This window comes from Artibeus jamaicensis, unplaced genomic scaffold (assembly GCF_021234435.1).
Source record: "Artibeus jamaicensis isolate MK-2021 breed Jamaican fruit bat unplaced genomic scaffold, CSHL_Jam_final scaffold_916, whole genome shotgun sequence".
In the NCBI taxonomy this organism is placed as follows: domain Eukaryota; kingdom Metazoa; phylum Chordata; class Mammalia; order Chiroptera; family Phyllostomidae; genus Artibeus; species Artibeus jamaicensis.
The window spans coordinates 22,516,974-22,531,602 of NW_026522059.1; the positions used below are offsets into that span (position 1 = coordinate 22,516,974).

The following is a 14,629-nucleotide window of genomic DNA, read 5'->3' on the forward strand; positions in this document are numbered from 1 at the left end:
CACAGTTGACTTATGAGGTGGCCTACTGCTGTGACAGCCCTCACACATATCACAGCAAAGAAACAAATGCAGAGAAGTGAGGTACCCTGACCCAGGCAGCATGACTTGGGACCACCCTCAGATGTGCCTGTGTGCAGACCCTCTTCGTGGCCACCAGATCAGCTGTAGAACATGTGATGGTTGCTCTCTTCTTCCCTTGCTCAGTCTGATCACTGCTGGGGCTCAGAGATGTTAAGCTGTTCCCGTATGATGGACAACACGGAGCTGAGGACCAATGGACCCTCACTGTTAAAGGTGGTGCAGCTGGGGAGACTGAGGCTGACCAGGCACCTCCTGGAAGGGGGGCTTATGTCAACGAGAGCAATGACAAAAGCGAAACAGCCCTCATGGCAGCATGCATCACCAAACATGCGGACCAGCAAAGCACCAGCAAGTCCAAGATGGGGAGTACCTGCTGGACCATAGGACAAGTCTGGCAGGCCTGCTCTCATCCATGAGTGCCTCAGGAGAGCTGGGGGCGAAGTGGTCTCCTTGCTGCTGGAGAACAGAGCAGACCCCAGCCTCGAGGACTGCACTGGGCCTCTGCTCTGGTTTCTGCAATCAGTGCTGATGATGAGGATGCGTCCAGACATCTCACTGATGCCTGCAAAGCCAAAGGGAAGGAGATCAGACAAATCGTCCTCAGGCACTAAAACCCCCAAACAGTATCTTAACGCCCCTCCTTCACCTACAGTGGAAGGTGGACAGTCACTCTCAGATACAGAACTGATGTCTCCAGGCCTGGGCTCCCCACCCCGCGAGAAGGAAAGTAACTTCTTCAGCCTCCAAGCAGGGCATCCAAGTGTTTACGACACCTCCAAGGCCGTCAGTGAGCCCGAGTCACCTGCCAGGAACATCGGGAACCTGAAAAGGGCCCGCATGTCCCAACTGAAGAGGCTGCAGTCTGAACCCTGGGGGAGCCTGGTCATGCCGTTGGTGCAGGCAGGAGACGGGTGGTGCCAGCACAGACGCCAAGGTCAGAGAGAGCATCAATAACGTGGCCTTCCCCAAGAGGTGGCCCCTCTCCAGAACCAGCAGTATTGACAGCAAAGACCCCAGTCCCTTCCCCACAGGTACAGAGCAGGTTCGGAAGATCCCAGCCTCTGCGGCAGTGGCATCCGGGGGGCAGCCTATGAGAAAGGTCAGGCGTCCCACCTGCGTCTGGCCAGGAGAGAAACTCTCCCTGTTGACCAAGAGAACACATCTCCGGGCACAACACCGCCTCCGTCGACCACCGCTGCCAATTATAGGTGGAAGTACGCCAAGAACAGCGGGGCCACAGGGATGTGTGTGTCTGGCTGGCTAGCGAGGCTCTCCCACTAAGTTGAAGGCAACTCAAGTTGTGCTTTAGTGAGATGACTGATCCACACACCACTGAGCCCTTAGCATTCCGGGCCAGCACAGAAACATGAGCAGTGACAGCTTTGCATACTTCTCAGGGAGGGAAGACAAGTGCAGAAGGCAAGGCAACGCCAGGGTTCATGAACCTGGTTTGGTGCAGACAGTCCGCACATTCCTCAGGGCCACCTAGTCATTCATGTTCTCACTGCATGGGCATGGTTACAGCCAAGAAAGCGACTCCCCAGTGCAGTAAAGGGAGAGCCGTGCAGACAACCAATGTTCTCAGCAGCTCATTAAACACTCACTCACACACACACACACTCTACATCTAAGTACTTTCCCAACTGCAGTGAGTGCCAGTCAAACCTAGCCTCTGCTGGTAGCATCTCACTGTGGGGACAGCATGAGACCACGGAGAGTTTTTCCGAGCCTCTAACTAGGATTTAGAAGCCTCATTTGTCTGATGTGGTGGATGTGGTACATTCACAGAAATCAGCTCAGGGAAAACACTGAACATGGTGAGTGCCAATACAGAACAGCTGGCTAGTGCAAAAACGTGTCTGCACCTCATTTCATCACCACCTGCTGCCACGTTGGCCAAACCACACGGACCTGATCCAGCACAGTCACCATGACACTGTGTCACGTTTGAACGTAAGGAGGCGTTTTGGTCCCTGTTGGCAAACTTCACAAGAAGGCTTTTTAAAAACGTATTTTAGACTCCAGCATGCTTTCTAAATCAGAGATTAGTTTATTTTTGGATTTCTAGAGTCACTACAGAAGGTAGCTGCAAACTATAGTTCCAGTAATTGATGGATTATTAACTGGAACTATAGCTGCAAACTATAGTTCCAGTTATTGATGGAACATTTATCAAAATATAGAATGTGAGTCTGAAATTTAAAGTCTGGAACTTCTGTTTAATTTCTAGATATCCCAAAGTCCCCTTTTGCTTGCTCGTTTAAATCCATTGCTGATTCTCTTAGTGTTTCACCAAGTAAATGGTGCTCTGCAAAGGGCTGGCTGTGTCTGACCTCCTCTGTGAGTGCCAGCTACTCACGACTATCATGCGTGAATGGAACTGGTGATATCCCAGTCTCTGGCTGACGCATGCTCAAAGACACACATCCACATGGTGGAACTACTTAGATTTCCACTATGTCAATAAAAGATACATTATAACCCTTCACTAGTTATTTCCCATTTTTCTTAGTGAAATCTGAATTATAAAAGTTACCTTTTCCTTAAGATGGGATTGACATGACTGCCTTGTAACCACCTCAGCAAACACCCAATATTTTATGCACACCTAATTAAAAAATTAATTTTAAATTGCACAAGTATTATAGTTTCTCTCCTGGATTTTTTTAAGGCAAAACATGAGCCCTGGTTGGTATAGCTCAGTGGATTGAGCACTGGCCTATGAACCAAAGGGTGACCAGTTTGATTCGCAGTCAGGGCACACGCCTGGGTTGTGGGCCAGGTCCCCAGTGGGAGCCACCTAAGAGGCAACCACACATTGCTGTTTCTCTCCCTTTCTTTCTCCCTTCCTTCCCCTCTCTCTAAAAATAAACAAACAAAAAGACAAAGAATTAGAAGGAGCAGCGCTGCTATGAGGGTGTTTCTCTGCTCTGCTCTTGCTGCCAGGGTTTCCCCAGGGCTCCGCCATCTGCTACTGGCAGGGATTACTGGATGTCTTTCCTTGGGCCTTATTTCGGTGTCAGTACAAGCTGATTTCTCTGGGGTTTTACTCAAGGGGAGAGCAGTAAGTACTGAGTGAACTAACTGGAACATCATTCATGTCTCTTAAATTGTAGCGTTCTGTGATTCAACTTTCACCCAAACTCTCTGATTCCCTATACTGTTCCAAACCTTACCCACCGGTTCTCCCCTAAACGCTTGAAAAAAATTATGTCAGCAGAAAGAAAAGGGGACTTTTTCAGCCTGTCTTTCCCCCACTTCCATCTTCAGGGAAGGGAAGCCAATCCTGTTTCCAAATTCTTTGAAGAGAGATTATAAGGGACCCTCCAGAGAAAGAGAACATGGTGGTGGAAAGGGAGAAGTGATTAGGGACAAGGCCAAAGTGGCTCATCTTGAGGGAGGGAGTGCATCCCCAGGGTGGATAAAAGGCTTAGAAGTTTCCTGTCCTTTGAGTGGAGCCTGTTCCTTATAGAGCAAAACCTTGGAGGGAGTGGCTGTGTGGCGCACTGTGGGAGGCTGGGCCAGGGTCAAGCTTGGCAGAAAGGCGTCTGAGCCACCTGCAGCGTGGACAGTGGATACATCAGCAAGGTGACTGGTGACTCTGAGGACCAAAGGGCTCCCTGAACCAGAGCGCTGTGCACTGATTCAGAGCTTCACAGAACCACTGGGGAGAGCCTACCAGGACCGAGATGGACTTTCAACTTTAATTTGATTTAGAAAAGTGAAAAAATGGGACCTTTCTTACCTCCAAAGGAAATGGAGTGAAAAATCCAGAGCCTTCCGTGGTTGGAAGCTACAGATCGGCGTGCCCAAGGGGCAGGAAGGCGGCCCTGGCAGCACCTGCGAACAGAGGAGCATTTTTACGGTTGTGACGGTGCCCCGGGGGAGGATGCGATGGTCCTCACAGAGAGCCCCAGTACAAGGTGGGGCTGTGGTTCCCTCCCAGCAGCTGCCAGTGGAGGTGGGTGGGTCTTTAGCAACCACTGAGTTAAAACCTGGCGCAGCTGCCTGGAGAAAAAGTTGGTCTTGTAAGGGGCGGGGGCTGGAAGAAGAAGATCGGAGGTGATGCGGAGCCGCAGCGGGTCAAAAGCCGGGACTGCGCGGAGTCAACCCACGCGCTCGCGGCCCTGCCTCCCCAAAGCTGGTGCTGGCAGGCACGGGGGGCCTGGGGTATCAAAGGATGCGCGCTCCCGCCCCGCCTCCCGGCGCCTGCGCACTGGAGGCTCCCGGAAGCCCAGCGCTGCTCACGCCACGTCGGTCCTGGTGCAGCCGCTGGGTGTTACCTCTGAGGACCAGCCATGGGCAGCGGAGCACCGCACTCCGCTTCGTTGCTGCTGCTGTTTCTGCTGCTCCTGCTGCGGGCCGAGCGGCCGCGGGGCGCAGAGCTCACCTTCGAGCTGCCGGACAGTGCCAAGCAGTGCTTCCACGAGGACGTGGAGCAGGGCGTCAGGTTCTCCCTGGACTACCAGGTGGGGTCTCGCCCCGCCCCTTCCAGTGTCGCCTGGCACTTGGGGGTTCCCTGGATGAGGATGCTTGAGCGGGCCCAGCACCCCTGGGAGCTGGCCAGGATGAATCCTGCAGGCCCGAGGACTCTTAAGTCGTGCCACCTCTGGTTGGCTGGATGCGGGTTCTGACCCAAGTATCTTGGATCTCTGTCCCCATGTGTACTGAAAATGGCAGTGAGAGGAAGTGGCTTTGTGGTTTGATTTTCTTTTTCTTCCCGCCTTTAAAGTTGTTGCTGCGGCGAGCACAGAAGGGATGAGAATGGGCACTTTGGACAAGAGGTCTCAGAGCGCAGCTTGGAGCCCTGGCAGGATTTACAGGGAGCCGCACTGTGGCAGGAGGATGCAAGGAGGCTGCCATATGGCTCAGTGAAGCTCCCTGCGCCTACATCTCCGGCTCTTTTGAGGGGCCTCAGGGCTCACAGTTTCGGGGAACAGGCCCTGCGCCTAAGGATTAGTGAGCAGACCTAAGCTTGGGGGGCTGAGGGGAACGTACCCAGAAAAGCGTCTGCAGCCGGACACTGCTGGCTAGCTGGCACCCCAGACATGAGGTGGCACCAGCAGCCATGGGGGCCGGCCATGGTGAGCCCTCTGTGGCTAGGGCCCTCTGTGGCTAGGGGGCCGGCCGATGTTGGGCCCTTGTGCCTGTGTGGTGGTCTCTTTGAGTCCCTAATTCACCCACTTTCACAGCTCTGTGGACAGTGCACATACTGCACCTGGTTAATAGGGGGCAGCCTAGGTGCAGTCAGGAACAGTGGTCATTCTGAGGCTGGAGAGGCCTGAGAGGCCATCTGGCCACTCCTAGATGAGGGATCCCTGTGAAGGGGAGTGCAGCGTGGGTTTATACACCTCCAGCAGCAGGAAGCTTAGTGCTGATAAAGCAGATTCTTCCATCCAGATGGAAATTCTAAAGTTCTGAAGCAGGTGGAGGCAGTTTATGGTGTCCTTTGAGGGGTCTTGGATATAGCCACTGACCACCAGTGTGGGGTCTTAACTTTCTTACATTGGCAAAGTGAGAAGAATGATCCCCAGGATTCTCTCACCTCTGACAGTTGCTGATTCTGTGAATGCTTAGTCTGTATTTGCCTCTGCATTCATTCCAGTAGGTGGTAACATTAACATCAGCTAGACCTGCTCAGCAGCCAATTTAACTGTGGACCTCAGTTTCCTGTTCTGTAAAGTGTGAAGGATGAGGTTCACTGCCCTCCTGCCAAACAAAACCTCAGGGGTCAGGCAGGCGGAGACTCAGATCCTAGCCTTGCCCTTTTTAAGCAGGGCCGTGGCCAGCTTACTGACGTTCCTCAGCCTCAGTGTCGTTCTCCATGACGTAGGGGTGTCGCAGCAGCTGCTTTAGAAGGCTGTGAAGTGTAATGAACTGAAATGTTTCTGCAGCCGGGTCACCATGCCCAGCTGGCATTTAGTGCAGATGCTCTCTGGTAACAGCGGGCTGCGGGTGTCTCTGTGTTGTCAGGTCATCAGTGGAGGCCACTACGACGTTGACTGCTACGTGCAGGATCCCCTGGGAAACACCATCTACAGGGAGACCAAGAAGCAGTATGACAGCTTCATACACCAGGCTGAAGTCAAGGGCGTGTATCAGTTTTGCTTCAGTAATGAATTTTCCACCTTCTCTCACAAGACCGTCTATTTTGACTTTCAAGTGGGCAACGAGCCCCCCATTCTCCCGGAAATGGGGCACAGGGTCACAGCTCTCACCCAGGTGAGTGGACACAGTGTCAGTCCTAGCAGAACCCCTCGGGCTGCCCCTCATCTCCTGTCCCTGTCTTGGCTAGTGAGCAGAGTCACCACCCACCCAGCTCCCAGTCCATGGTCTGTTGGCTTTGCCCACCTTTTCACACCCAGTCCGAGAGAACGCTGTGCTCTCCTGGTCTGCCCCTCCACTCTCTGACTGGCTCCCTGCTGGGCTTCCCACTGGTGTCCTCGAGTTCCCATTCGGTCCTCCTCACAGCACCACCTTCTGAGTGCCCACAGCCAGAGCTAATCTGATATGTCTGTACCGGGAATACCAGAGTATACTCTTCATGGTGTGTCAGTTAGGGTGACATGTGAACCCCAAATATCAATGGCTGAACACGGTGGTTTTTTCTCACTTAGTATTTGGGGGAGTGGGGTTGGGGGTACAGAGCTTTGCTCCACAGAATGGCTCAGGAGTCTAGGCTCTCTCTCCTGTTCTCGTTCTGCTGCCCCTTAGGGCTTCTGAGCCCCCTCTGCCTCTGGCTACCAACAAAGGGAGCTGACCAGAAAGCTGCACCTGCCTCTTCAAAGCCCCAGCCCAGAAGCAGTCACTCAGATCTGTGGTTGGGAAAGGGCCCTGTGGCCTATCTTGGAGAAAGAAGGGTGGGCAGTACAGTCCCAGCTGGGCTGTCAACTCCTGGGAACAACTGCACACTTGGAAAGATGGTGGACACTTTCGGGGACCAGATGGTCATCTCTGCCACCCGTGGCTGTCCAGGCTAACTAATCTGACCTGGCCTCCTCTGTCAGGCTTCCTTGCTGCTAGTGCAGCCCCTCCCTCCTCCCTGTGCAGGCCCTGTGCTATTCCCCTGCAGCCCTGGTACCCAGCATACAGGCATGACTTGGGGCAAGAGCTCATCAGGTAGTCAGGTGGCTGAGTGACAGGGCCCAGGGAGACCTGCGAGACAGGAATGACCATCCATGGCTGCAGCTGCCCCAGAACTAAAGCCTAATGACCTCCTGCACTGCCTTCCCTGGTGGCCACATGCTCCGTTCCCCTGGGGCATGGCTGTGGGCTCACACGTGGTCTTCTGCCTTCCCTAGGCAGGTGGGTCCATTGCAGAACCACTCTCTACAGTGGCTCTCTAATTAAGTTAAGAATGTACCTCCTCATTTGCTCTGCAGCAACATTTGCAATGCTCTGTAGTCACGGCTGTGCTCAGGCGGCTCGAGGCCTGCACGGGAGGTTCCGCTGGACACCACCAGCAGAAACCCAGCCCAGGCTGTGCTGGCGTCTTTCGCAACCTGTGCCGTTGAGAGTCCTGTGTGTAACAGGAAATGGCATCCGCTCTGAAGATCTTGTAAGCACACAGGAGTGTGGGGACGACTTTCCTTGCAGGTCCCCCCAGCTGCCACGGGTGAGAGTAAACATGACAGACATGATGTGATCTGCTTGGGGAGGAGAGGTGGCCATTTTCCCAGAGGAAGGAGGCCGTGAGCAGTGGCCAGTTTCCCAGGGGGAAAGGCGTTGAGCCTCCTCCTCCAAGGGCCTTTTATTGGGTTGTAACACACAGGAATACAGGGTGGCAAGGATCAAACAGAAGATAACATTTCAGAGAAATCTGAGGGCTTAGTCCAAGTCAGAGTCTGTCAGGAAGAGAGTTTTAGGGTTTCCTGCTTGAACCCTTAACATATGAACTCTTAGCAGAGCAGATTTCACAGGTTTATCAGGAAGTCTTTGATGCCAGATTTTCCCCCAGGGCACTCTCTAGCAAGGCAAGGAGCTGCACCTCTCCCCATCAGGTATTCAGGCTTAAGGGGATTAGAGCCAGGAAGCGCTTCTCCCAGAGAACATGGGGGCTCGGGCTATGTCAAAGCCAGGGGCCTAGGGGCGGCGAGAGTTCATTGCTCTTTGTTGCAGCCCCCCCCAGTCCTTCCATGATGGCCTCCCAAGTGGTTGTGTCTGGCCTAGGTTGCCCCTCCTTTGAGGGGATCTTACCCTTCCAAAACATGCTTTGGGGGCAGGGAGAGGGAACTGAGGCAGCATTTGCTACCAGAGACAAGCTTTGTCTCCTGTGGCTGGAATTCCAGAGTTTGTTGCTCACTGACCCTTAAGCCACAGGGGGTGTAGAGTTGCAATTCCTAGAACCAGGCAGAGCGGTCCACAACACAGGAGCAGTGCAGGAAGGGCTTTCCTCTGTAACTAGTGGAAAACCAGTTTGTGGGAGAAAGGCTAACTGGATGAATTCAGTAGAGAAACTTTCCTGGAGGCTCAGAATGAGTTCGAGTTTGTTGCAGGTGTGATTTGCACTTCCTCCTGCGCAGCCTCAAAATGTTTCTACTTCTGTCCTCTGACTTCCGGCCTTGAACAGAGACCCCCAGTGTCTGCCCTTGCCCGCCTTTGGGGGGCACCAAGTCTGCACACAGTGCCGGGGGTCGGGGTACAGGTTTGCAAGGTGCTGTCCTTGCCGTCAGGGGCACCAGCCAGAGTCTGCACCTGCAATCACTTGGCCACAGGACGCTGTGGTCAGAAAGCTGTGACATAAGGCTAAGGGGTCTCAGGGGAGAAAGCCACCAACTTTTCCAGGAGAACCAGGGAACTCTTCACAGGGAACGGTTTCTCTTAAAAGTGAAAATGGGGGCAGTTGCCTAGGAGAGTGCCTGGCACGGGGGCGAGGGGGCGATGACGCCCAGTGAGGGGGTAACACAGCAGGTGCGCAGTGACTGGGCGTGACTGTCATTCCTCTACTGGTCCTGACTCTGCTCAGCTTGGCCCAGCAGCTGCTGTGTCAGCTTCCCCGAGTCCTCCAGCATGTGGTGGCCCAGGGGCCACATTTTCTGAAATCAGAATCAACACGAGAGTGAAAGAGCAGGATCCAGAGTGGGCAGGGCTACAGGCCACAGGGATTGGACTGTGGCCTGAGTTCTAGGATGACTGGCTCCTCGGAGGCGACATGGCGAGGAGAGAGCCACTTCGGGAGGCCAAGCCTGAGGCCTGGGCAGGTCTGAGTGGGGGATGAAGGTTTCTGAGAGAGGTGAGAGGCCCTGGGCTGCCTCAGCGGAGGTCAAGGGAGATTGCAGGTTTTCCAGCCCCTCCTGCTCTGAGGCCAGCGGACGTCTCCCTCCTTCGAGTTCTGACCTGGTGCCCTCGTGAGCTGAGGGCTCAAGGTCTGAGCACCAGCGGGTGGCAGAGATAGTTCGGGATGTAGGCATGGGAGTGGAGGAAGGGGACAGGTCAGCTGTCTCCAGAGACCAAGTGTCACGAGGACCAGAACCCCTTGAGGCTCCAGGATGCTGGAAACCTGCCAGGCTTGGTGGTTGCTCTCCAGGCAGGCTGGGGACCCGCTGTGTCCTCCCTGTTCCTCTTCCTCTTTCCTCCCTCCTTCAGAGGTTCTGGACCCCAGGAGAATGCCAACCAGTATTGTCCGACTCTTGGGCCAGGGCCTGGGGTCCAGGGAGTGCCCAGGTCTGAGTGCACTCGGGACACACTAAACGTGTGTGTGCATGTATGCACGTGTGTATACACGTGCACAGAGTGCCACCTCCATCCAGCCCACTCATTTCAAGGACGACCTGTGTTGTTACCAAGTCCTGTTACCGCAGCACCCTAAATCCCAGACGCGCTCTCCTTCCCCCACTTGGCAGCCTTCTCAGTTGAGGCCCTCATCTCTCCATCCCAGGGGAGATGCGGCAGCTGAGTGGTCTCCCTGCCTCCAGACGGGTTCCAGCCAGTCTCAGTATCGTAGCTGCCAGGGGACTCTCTGAAAGCGGGGTCTCATCCTGCTCTTCTGCTCACAGAGCTTCACAGCAAAGCCTTGATCCTCTGGGCTGTTCCTGTCAGCTTCTACCCCCCCCAAGTCTCCTCCCCCACAGCCCGGGCTGGACCCTGCGGGCACTCTCAGCCCAGGCTCCTGTGCTGCCTGCCCACCATTAAGGCTTAGTTGGTCACTCCTGTGTCTGCCCTCCTCCGTCTCCGGTGGCGGGATTAGTGGCTTTCCTGGGTGTCCCTCAAACTCTGTGCACCCTGTAACTGGCTCTTTTAATATGACACTGATTAATCATGTTCACCTTAACACTGTGAACTTTTGAGACCCAGGACTGTGTCTGATGCCGATGCGTCCCACAATTCCTTGGGTTTAGAACAGCGCCTGGGTGAGGAGCAGATACTTAATATGCGTCTAAGTGAGTGAGTCAGCGGAAGGAATCGGCTGGAAGACACCCAGCAGGACGTGGAATTCTTACAGTCTTACTTTCCCAGGTGTCTTTCCTGAGTCCCCAGCCCCACCTGCAGCAACTGTGGCCCTCCAGGGGTCACCAGGCTGACGTAAATAGAGAACTTGCTTCTACCTGTGTCACAGTCACGCACAGTGACAGGAGGGAGCACCGGGGAGACTTCTGGAAATGCCCTGTCTTGAGGCCAGATTCACACAAGTTTAAATACACTGTGTGACTTCTTTCTTGATTCCTCCCCAGTTTGGTCCCCTCTTCCCTCTCTGGGATGGCAGACGTGCCTCTGAGCTCTGGAAGTGTTCAATAGGAGAACATGGGAGTGCTTGAACACAGGCTCGGACTCAGAATCCTCAGTTCAGATCCAGCCCTGGCCACTTACTGTGTGACTCTGGGAAAATTACTTAACCTCTCTGAGCCTCAGTTGGGCTCATAGAGGTGAAGTAAAGCCTGTAGCGTTCTATCGATGTCACCTCGGATACTCGTGACAATACTTGCTGGGTGCCGGGCCCCACCCACCCTTCCCAGGGTTAGCAGTGTGACTGCCCCTCTCTTTCTGCTCAGATGGAGTCTGCCTGTGTGACCATTCACGAGGCCCTGAAGACAGTGATTGACTCTCAGACGCACTACAGGCTCCGGGAAGCCCAGGACCGGGCCCGCGCCGAAGACCTAAACAGCCGGGTCTCTTACTGGTCCGTCGGTGAGACGATCGCCCTGTTTGTGGTCAGTGTCAGCCAGGTGCTGCTGCTGAAAAGCTTCTTCACAGAGAAGCGGCCCACCGGCAGGGCAGTCCACTCCTAGTTGGGGTGTCCCGTGCCAGGGTTCCGACCAAGGTCATGGCCTCCCAAGGGCTGTGAGTGAGACCCCAGGTGTGGCAGACGTGCACTCACCTCTCCTTCTGCTCAGGTGCTTCACCCTCGTCCCTCAGTTGTAGAGTTCACGGAGCTCAGTGGTCGGAAGACATCTCACTACAGGACTGAATGAAGTTCACAGTCAGGATGTGGATAAGCCACTGGGGTGGGGGGCGGGCCTCCTGTGCCTTAGCTGCTGGGAGCATCTCAAGCTGCTCCCTCTGCTCCACAGCACCGGGCCACCTGGCCTGTGTCCTGTGCAGTGTGGAGAGCAGGGGGGCCTGAGTCAGGCCGTGCCTCCCTTGGAGCTCTCTGTCCTGTGGAAGTCACGCCCCCAAGGCCACTTTGCAGAAACTCCCACCCCACGGAGGGGTGGCATGGCTGTCAGCCCTGCCTGCAGGGACAGAGTGGTGACTGGGAGCCCTGGGTCGGCTGTGCGTCTTGGAGGTAACGGGACCCTGGCTAATAAAAGACTCAGCATGAGTTCTGTAGAGATGCGTGCTTGTATTGCTTTGCCTGAAGGGAGCTCGTCACCTGGTGGGGAGCGTGGCTGCGTGTCAGTCATCAGCGTCCTGGAGCAGGGTGCCGTGGACACATGTAGGGCACTGTGCGTGGACGCAGGGAGGGGGGCAGATCACCTTCTTCCTGGTTGAACAAAAGCAGTGAAATGGACAGATGGTCATTCTGTGACCTTGGACCCTGGGTCTCATAGTCAACCACCCGGTCATCATCTCATGGGAACAGCGGCCATGAGAGCAGCCTGTGGGAAGACTGAGCCAGAACCAGTGGCTGTGCTGAGAGCCATGTTCACAGCAGCCGCCACGGTGTCTTTAAAACCTCAGTCAGACCATGTTGCTCCTGGTCAGAACCCTCCCTGGCTCTGCAGGCTTCTCAGTGCTCTCGGATGGGCCCTCACTGTGGGCCTGGGGCGGCTGCCTCACCCCCACCCTGCTGCCCTCACCCACGGCACACATGTCCCCCCATCTTCTGGCTGTTCCCATCCCAGGCCAGGCCATGCTTCTGCCTGGGACTTTTGCACGTGCATTTCCTCTTCCTGTCTGCGTGACCTGTCCTGGCCCCCCATGACTCCCCTCCCCACACCGGATGCCTGCAGTCAGTGAGGTCTCCCCTAACCGCTCTGTTCAATTGGCCATGGAGAGCAATCAGAGCACATTCAGGCCATTATTTCAACAGAATCTCCCTTCCTCCAAGACATTTTCAAAGGGCTAGTTTTCTTCTTACAGGTTTGGACACAATAGTGCAGTGGTTTGTGGTGGTCAGGGCGCACTGCCTTCTGAGGAACCCGCTGCTGTGCAGAGCCAGACAGGCAGCCTTCTCGGCGAGCCAGAACCAGCCCGTCCTGTTACCACTAAGCTGTGCGAAGGTGTCTCCTTTCAGCCAGGGACCCGGCTGCCGTTTCTCACGGGTTAAGCTCTCTCCTGGGACACCAGTGGGCAGGGTTCTGAACAAAGGCAGTCTGATCTGGTATTGGTGATGTTTTATTCTCGGCTTGCATACAACACAGCACATGAAGTCTAGAAATTTAACTTCCTCATTTTCAAAGTTCCAGGTGCATCCCCTTTTGGCCATGAGGAAAGTGTTGCCAAGACTATGTCTACAGGTTGCTCCGTTCCCAGTCTGCACCAGGATTTGTGTACCTCTGATTTGTGTACCTTGTGTACCTTACACTCCCTAGTCCGACAACGTGGCTGTGCTCTTGCAGGGGCGTCACCGTCTCTGCAGAGCACGAACCAGGTACACAGATGTTAAGGCTTTACCTGCAGTGGATCTACGAGGAAGCCTGTTCCCCTGCCACATGGCTTCAGGCTAAACTGTAAGAATGCGGAGGGAAGTTTCTCAGGTTGACTCAGCTAACAGAGCTAAATGGCCAGTCCCAGGGAGAACTTGTTTTTCCAGCTCCGGGGCCAGAACAGGCTGCTGTCAGCCCCTCCCTGGCTGCCGTGGAGATGGGAATTAGAACTTTTGGGTTATGTGGAAAGCGATCACCTTCCGCTTATTGCGGCTCTCTGGACATAATACTCATACCACCCTCAGAACCAACACGTCATCGTAATTCTAGATCCCGGCGCTGCCAGGTACTCTTTTCAGTGGCTGGCTTGTGTTCTCGGCCCAGCCAAGAACTTGGAAAGATTTGACCTCATTTGCGGGTGTTTTCGCAGGAAACAGTTACCGCCCAGTGACAGGTCCCGTGCAGACTCCTGGTACCCATGCCATACGTGCCGCCACGTTTAAGAATAGCGTGAGGATCAGACCATACAAAAGTCCCCTGAACAACCATGTAACATTTGCAAATGCAGTGACTCAGGGCGGTGCTCCGGTAGTGTTTCTGGTAGAGTTTGCATGGAAGCCAGTCGAGTGAGTCCTAAGCTACCAGAACTTGGAGAATGGACGTCCCCTCAGCAGTTGTGCTGTGACCTGATTACTTAAATCAGAAGCAACCTCACGGATACATAAGACTTTAGACTCTTAATAAAAATCATAATAGTCACTGGTCTAAAACAACGATCCTGGACTGGGGCTTTGAGACACGAGTTCCCTGTCTCCCAGGTGGCTGGCGTCTGAACAAACCAGTTCCCTTTAACATCAGCACCTGCCTCCCCAGGACTGGCCTTCAAAGAGGCAGGCAGCAGGACCTGCGTTCGCTTGTAAGAATGTCCACCAACTTTGTCAGCCAAGAGAAACAAAGACATCAGAGGGGCCCAAGTGCAACAAAGAGAATTCTAAGAGGCTGACGTCACCGAGTGCCAGAGTGCCTACCTTAGGTGGGGAGCCGGCCAGGTGATCTGGGAGCAGAGGGCAGAGGTGAGCCCTATACAGGCTTGATGCAGAGCAGGAAGCAGGGGAGGTCTGTGTTGTGTGGGCTGCATAAGCCACGAGTAGGGAGCTTGGGTTTTCTCCAGGCCAAGCTGAGTGGACAAGGGGGTGACATGAGAGCCCCCCACTCCTGCTGGAGCAGCCGCAGTGGGGCAGGTGAGAGCTGGAAGTGGGGCCGGATGGGGCACACGGATGGGGCACACGGATGGTGGAGGAGGGGAAGCCCAAAGCAAGGAAGGTGCCTTTGTGATTGGCTCCAGCGAAAAAAACAAGATGAAGTCGCTGGAGGAACAGGGTCAGGGAGTGAGGAGGGGTGATGGTCCTGCAAGGAGGCCCCACCTGCCCATGGCATTTGGGCATTTATGGGGGTTGTACGAAGCCCGCACTGTGCTCCGGAGGCTGCGCTTCACTGTTGCTGAGCCCCACAGTTGGGCACTG

The 14,629-nt window shown here is 54.8% G+C and overlaps 2 protein-coding genes across 2 annotated transcripts; both read left to right on the top strand.

The window, feature by feature from the left end:
- Window positions 1-249: 249 nt before the first annotated feature.
- On the top strand, window positions 250-1,362 carry ANKRD34C (ankyrin repeat domain 34C). The gene is given in 8 exon segments (XM_037136180.2): window positions 250-343; window positions 346-441; window positions 444-461; window positions 464-577; window positions 580-667; window positions 669-983; window positions 985-1,157; window positions 1,160-1,362. Coding segments are annotated over 8 exon segments (1,101 nt in total).
- Window positions 1,363-4,303: 2,941 nt separating this feature from the next.
- Window positions 4,304-11,847, top strand: TMED3 (transmembrane p24 trafficking protein 3). Its single transcript, XM_037136181.2, has 3 exons — window positions 4,304-4,550; window positions 6,055-6,303; window positions 11,070-11,847. Exons 1-3 carry the CDS (start codon window positions 4,380-4,382, stop codon window positions 11,304-11,306), a joined length of 657 nt encoding a protein of 218 aa, XP_036992076.2. The 5' UTR covers window positions 4,304-4,379; the 3' UTR covers window positions 11,307-11,847.
- Window positions 11,848-14,629: the final 2,782 nt, after the last annotated feature.